Consider the following 6,705-nt stretch of genomic DNA (forward strand, 5'->3'; position numbering starts at 1 on the left):
CCATGTGTCCTTTCCCTCAAATTCTATTCGAACAGCAAGAAAGACTGTCAGGGTATCCTCTGAACATCAGGTCAGGGACAATGCCTGTAGGGAAATAGTTGACCCTGATATCGGCAACTGTGACATTGTTTTTATTGACAAACCAATTACAGATTGTTTAAAGGAAAAGCGCCGCGGCATGGCCCCCCGCCGTAATGCCAGAAAAAGTACTAGGGGGCATATGTATTCGGATGACATTTGGGAGTTAAAAACAGTTCGCACATTAGCCGGAAGGGGCAACTGTCCAAACCCAATGCCAGAGATGACTACACTGGTCACGCCGAAACAAATTCTGACCAAACCTGAAGGTCTACCACCAGTAGATATGCCTTTTGCTGGAACATTCTCAGAGACAGTGAATCAACAAATTCCCTCAGAGGAATCGAATGAGCATGTCATTTCAGGAGCAGGAGATGTTGTAGAGGTAGCCGCTAGTAAGGTAGATTCTGTAGAGGTTGAAATGAGTCAAACCGATCAGGGCCAGAATAAGGTTCAGTCTGGTTCACCAACTTTTATGAACCTTCTAGTAGAGAGCCAAGAAACTCTTTCAGACACTTTAACGGATCAAGAGACAATGAACGATCTAAGGATGGCAAAAGAAATTGGAGAAAGTGTTGGTCCGCCTTCTTATGAATCAACAACCAGTAACGAGCCAGAGTCTCAACAGGTTGTACTGGACAATACAGAGCAAACAGTTACAGAGACACAAGTAGACTCATTAGAGAGTCTCACCCCAGGAGAGGCAGAGCACCAGCTTTCATCAGATAAACTTCTCAGTTGTGAGGATGATATTCAGAATAGTTCTGTTACAGTAAATCTAGTGGAGGAAGAGACAAAGAAAGATAAAGAGGAAAAAACGCAAGAGGAGCAAAGTCAGGAGATTCAACCTCAGATGGAGTTGCATTGTGATAATGTTGAAAGGACAGAAATGTCAGTTTCTACAGGTATTGCAGAGGAACTGACTGTAAGAAGGATAGAAACTGAAATGCCAGAAACCAAGAACTGTGTTGAACCTGTAGAGACAACAAATAATGAAGCTGAGTGCAATGAGCCTGCAAAGCCAGTTGATGAGCTGCCAAAGGAGTTGCCACCTTGGCATAGAAAAAAAGACACCAAAGCTCAGCTGCCAGATCAGTTGAGACAGCCAGAACCAGTCATAGTTGGCTTTGTCAATGGTAAACCAGTTTCAGCCTCAGACAGGAGTCTGCGCCATAGAGCTGATAGAAACCCCACACCCTCAAGTAAAACTCCAATAAAATCTTGTCAGAATCTACTTATGTGTAGTGTTTCAGATTCTACACCTACGTCAGCTGTTGAAAACAAAAAACTAGAGGAACCTCAAAAATCTTGTCAGAATCTACTTATGTGTAGTGTTTCAGATTCTACACCTACGTCAGCTGTTGAAAACAAAAAACTAGAGGAACCTCAACTAGAAACAAACACATTAGAGACTGCTATGATTCAACAAGTTATGGAACCGTCCTCTGACCTGCTCTCAAGCGAAACATCTAAATTACCTTCAAGGACTAAAGAAACCCCAAAACAAAAAAGTTCTCCAAGGAATCAGGGCAGGCTACCTGTGCCTTCTGATCAGTCTGCTGATCAGACTGAAAGTACAGTATCAAAACGCCAATTGAGATCAGATACTCAAAATTCAGCTTCTATTTCAAGTATTATCACCTCCATTTCCTCCCCGAAGCCTTCAACTCTTATTCTTCCACCTGCAGAACAGCTACCTTCCCTCCGCATCCCCCCTTTTCCATTACCTCTTACCATATCCTCTCTTAACAAGCATTCTGACCCCTCAGTTTCTGAATGCTCCCAACAGCATAAGGTCTCTGAGACTATGCGACCAAACACTAAAAATACACAGCCAATTAAGGAAATTTCCGAAGACACCCAAAAGAATAAACTTGTGAGTGAATCTGAGACTAAACAAACTTTAAGATCAGGTAAAGTTGTTTCAGATAACAGTAAAAATGAGAAACACCTTAGTACTGAGGAATTAAATTCTTCAGAAAAGCCATCCCCCGTAAAGACTGAAAATCAGACAGAGTTTGTGCCAACAAGTAACAAACGCGGGCTTCGAAAGAACTCGGATGTAGGTGAGTCTGATTTAATCCAAAAGCAGAACGTAATTCTTGTAGAGGACAGGCTAGCAAGTGAAGATAAGGATGTTTCCAAGTCAGAGAGACCAAGGAGAATGCCACTAAGAAGTAACACTGAAATGTCTGACGAGGCTGTTTCTCAGTCACCACCACCAGATAACAAGAAATTAGTCTTGAGATCACAAAGATCTACCCCACATTTCACCAGTGCTGCTGACACTCCAAAGCAAAATGATGTAGTCTCCCCTGTTCGAATCATCCCAGAAAGAACAGCCAAAGCTCAGCTGAAACCCACCTCTGGGACTGTTGCGCCGTTGACCCACAGCGCCCAAACCCCTGTCATTGCCCCAAAACAAGAACCCCCTAAACAAACTGTCAACAAATTCTTTCAGGCTCTTACTGGTGAAGAGAACCAACACTTGATTACAAACTTGAATACTAAATATGATAAAATGTTAAAGGGTTGGGTACAAATGGACAAAGAGGGTCAGCCAACAGCAAAATACAAAAACAAATCAGACAGACAGGCAGCTATATGGAAAAGTAAACGGAGGGCACGAAAACCAAAGTCTTCAGAGCAGCAGAAATACTCGCCTGTCCAAATGCTTTTCATGAAAGGTTTCAGCCTCACCAGTATCTGTCGCTGGTTCCTTGATTCAACAGAAACCAAGTCCCTTGTTATTGTCAAGAAGGTGAACACACGTCTTCCATCCGAAACTCAGCTGTGCTTCCACAGCTCATCTACTGGGTCAGGGTCCGCACAGGATGCATTTCCAAGCCTTCAAGCAGAACGCTTAAAGAAACATTTGAAAAAGTTTCCCATTGCTTCTCCTGTAAAAAGTAATCCCAGAAGTCAGAAACTTATTGCTAAAGCACTTGAACAAGAGACAAACACAGTCAAGAGAGCAGAACTTCCTAGCAGTACTCAAAATTTGAGTAAATACTCTGCTGCCAAAGCCAGTGCCCAAAAAGGTGAATCACAAAAACCTTCTGGAAAATCTAAGAATCCAGCTAGTGCAAGAATTCTGAGGAAATACTCCAATATTCGAGGGAAGATGCAAGGTCAGCAAAGCACTGTTAGAATGAAAAGGGGTTCAAAAATGCTAAAAAACAAGAAATCAGTGGTTGTTACTAAGTCATCTGCTAAATCAAATCTAAACCCACGTTTAAAGATGAAAAAATCTACTGTACCTGTTAGCAAAAAAATCAAAGAGTCTGCTGCAAAACTGGCAAGAAGGAAGATTTTGACTGGGAGTAAGGCAGCAAAACCTTCTCTTCCAAAAAGGGCTGTGAAGACTCAGGCCAACAGAGTTTCAAAAGACAAAAGCAAGACAAAACTACCAAAGAGATGCTCGCAACGCCTTGGGTCTCCTAAAGTACCTGAGTATCAGCCTGTGGACACATCAAAGAGCAAGATCAGCAGCAAAAAAATTTACGAAGTAGAACGTGAAGTAAGTAAGAAAAAACCTCAAACTAAGGAATCTGCTCACAGCACAATTGTGGAAAGCAAAGGTAAAGAGATTGCTGCTGAAACGCCGCAGCAGGGCGTTGACGTAAAGGCTTCAGGCTCATCTGACCAGGTACAAACAAGGTCCCAGAGAAAAATGGAGGCAGCGACCCCTCTGAGTGGGAGTCTTGGCAATCATTCAAAGAGAGCCAAAAAGACATCACTGGTAGAATCTCCTAAAGCTGCCACTGAACTAGATGAACCTAAGCTAACAAGAAGTGGAGCTTTGAAGAGGAGTCAGGCATCGTCACTGCCGCGCAGTGGAACTAAGGTTGCCACCAAGAGAGCCCAGGAACTCCAAGAGACCCCTGCAAAGCGCACCAGGACAAAATAAAATGGACCTTTTGGAGAGAAATTCTTTATCTAGAGGAATTTTGTTAATTTTATTTTACTAGGACCAAAAATATCTATTTTGTACTTGCCCCAAACTCTCTGGATAATTATCCTCTCAGAAGGAGCAGAACTTTGAAATTTGTTCATGCTTTTGTAAAGCTTAATGGTGAAAACGCAAATATGGTGCTGTAATTCCTGAACTTTTTTTTTCTGTGTTCAGGAACTACAGATAAGTCCTGAAAGATGTCTGACAAATGTAGTTACTTTGTGTTTCTGCACTCTATGAAAATGGCTGGAGATAACAAATGTTTGACAAACCTCCATTTTAGAAGGTCAGATCATAAGCATTAAGCTTATATGGAATTCATCCTCACTCTTGTGCTTCTATGTCTTTTCATTTATGTATATATTTATAGTTTTAGATGATGGCATGTTCTGCATTAATTTTTTTGAGCTGGAGGAAGCTTTGAATCAAAGTTTCACGTATGGTAAGTTGGCAGTTTGTGTCTCCAGCCAGTCTTCCAACCACAACATTGTGAATATGTGACGTTGTGAACCAGGTGCCTTATTTATGAAATATATTGTAAATGAATGTGTTGCTAAATGTGAAAAGTTCTCTTCATGGAGATGCAGTTGACCTTACTTGCTTCAAGAAGCAATTAGGATGTGGTATTGTGCGCCTCTTGCTCTGGCTGCAAGTTCTTCTGATCGGATTTTGGGACGTCCCTAGCAGGTTTATTTTTATGCCCATTTTCCCCCAAAGCATTAACAGAAAATTGTTAGTATAGCTTCGTTAGATGTTAAGATCTGCATTGTTTATTCATAGAAATGGTTGTGCTGTTCGTGTGTCATATGTTTTGTGTTGTTTTTGTTTGTGGTCAGGTGTCATTGCTATGTTTCTCCACACCTACCGTTCTTGTTGATGAGTTTCAGAAAACCATGCAAACCACCCCGCCTTTTATTTAAACACCAAATCTTCAGAGAGCAATTCCCCGAGGAAAAAAAAAAAAAATCTAATTTGAGATAATTTCAACTTCTCTGAACAAAAAAATAATGAATTTTATATTATATTCTGTAATAATATTTGAACAGTAATAATTTATATTCACAAGCATTTTTTAATTTCCTTTCCTCTGATTGCTGGGTGAGTTTTCATAATGTGAAGCTTGCTTTTTTCTATAGTAATATTTGTAATTGTTTTGTTAACAGCAACACATTTTTAGGACAGTGTTATTTGTGTTATTTCATTTTTACCAGGCTCTGTTTCTTTAAGGGCATAAATCACTTGTAGATGCAAAACCAGTTAAACTCTGTTTTTATTGATATTTAAGGTAATTGATTTAGAAAATATATTGCAGCCCACCCAATGTCAGACTTGAACTTGTTTATTCTTTGCAGTTGCTATTTAAAAATCTGGGTTTTGTATATTAAAGATAAATACCTGCTTTATTTGTGGTAACCCCAAGACATCTTTATGTTAAAAACTTTGTATTTTGGCTGGAGTTGATATAAAGATGTTTTAAATTTTAGACTTTTTTTTGTTTCATTTGCATCAGTCCTTTGAATCTTTTTTTGTCAGTCAGTAAAAGCGACCTTTCCTATTAGAGAAAATCCAACATCTTCAAGTTACAAAACTGGCAACAGGGCAATTAAAAGCCCTGTTTACTGGTTGGTGAACAGGGCTTTTAATTGCAACTCAAACCTGGATACCAGAGTGAAAATGAAGACTTAGGAGAAAATATTGCAAACTCATTTCAGGGACTTTTATGTTCTTCACTGGCATTATTTATGAAATCAGTACATGTTAAGTTATCAAGCTATTTACCTTTAAATGAACTGCATTGCAAATTCTTGCTTTCTTTTCTTGGATTTGAGCGGTAACTATGAGTAGTTTCACCCTTGATGGTCCTATCACACCGTCCATGAGGACCACAGGAAGTTCCCTCTGCAGAACAGTTGGCTTCTTACCTCAGTTGTGCAGCAAGAGAATGACCATCTTATTTCTCAATTCAGTTCAACACAACAATGTTGTTAATTTTACTCACCAAAAAAATAAATAAAAAATTTAAGACAAAAAAGGGCAATCTTTGGACGCTGTGCAAATTGGTTCACAAGGTCTGAACACTTGGCACGCCTGCAGCCAGCATCTCATGGGACATGACCCAGTGTTTCCATCTTTGACATTGGATGTCTCTCATTGTATATTTGGGCAGAGCCATGTAAAGCTGGAAAATAAGCGTTTGATTCTATACTGTTTTAGTAATTTTTCTTACTTCCAAAGAAATCAAGTGTGTTAATCATATGTGGAGTAACAATTAACAATAAAACATCCTGAAAAACACATTACATTCATTTGTAAGGCATTAAGTGATATCAGTAGTTCATCTTCTACAACCAGTCAGAATTTCACCCCCATAAAATGTCTGACAAAAATCGATTAAAAATATTTTCGAGTTAAACTTGTTCACAGGTTTGGTTTCTGCTAGCAGCTCCACCATCGTGAGGAAGAAGCTGTTAGAGAACGCCAGGACAAGAGAGGAGTTTGTGGTTTCAACTACTGTATGTTTGAAAAGTTGAAAGTATGAAGATGTGTTTGCTCTTCAAACAAGATTTTTTAAAATTGCCATTGCTGCTATGATCACAGATTGTTGTGCAGATTCAGTTGTAGCAATAAGTATCAATTTATGTCAGATTACATGTTGGCAATTGCACATGTCA

General features: G+C 39.6%; 1 protein-coding gene across 1 annotated transcript; it reads left to right on the forward strand.

Annotated features, from left to right (window-relative positions):
• The first annotated feature begins 1,382 nt into the window (after positions 1-1,382).
• LOC114137960 (uncharacterized) lies at positions 1,383-6,333 on the forward strand. The gene has a single exon (XM_028006833.1). It carries the CDS (start codon positions 1,403-1,405, stop codon positions 3,986-3,988), a length of 2,586 nt encoding a protein of 861 aa, XP_027862634.1. The 5' UTR covers positions 1,383-1,402; the 3' UTR covers positions 3,989-6,333.
• Positions 6,334-6,705: the final 372 nt, after the last annotated feature.

The sequence above is a fragment of the Xiphophorus couchianus genome, chromosome 22, assembly GCF_001444195.1.
Source record: "Xiphophorus couchianus chromosome 22, X_couchianus-1.0, whole genome shotgun sequence".
Classification (NCBI taxonomy): Eukaryota; Metazoa; Chordata; class Actinopteri; order Cyprinodontiformes; family Poeciliidae; genus Xiphophorus; species Xiphophorus couchianus.

What these genes read in the sequence shown, in the direction of transcription:
- LOC114137960 (XM_028006833.1), top strand. Translation starts at nt 1,403, where the DNA reads ATGTGTAGTGTTTCAGATTCTACACCTACGTCAGCTGTTGAAAACAAA.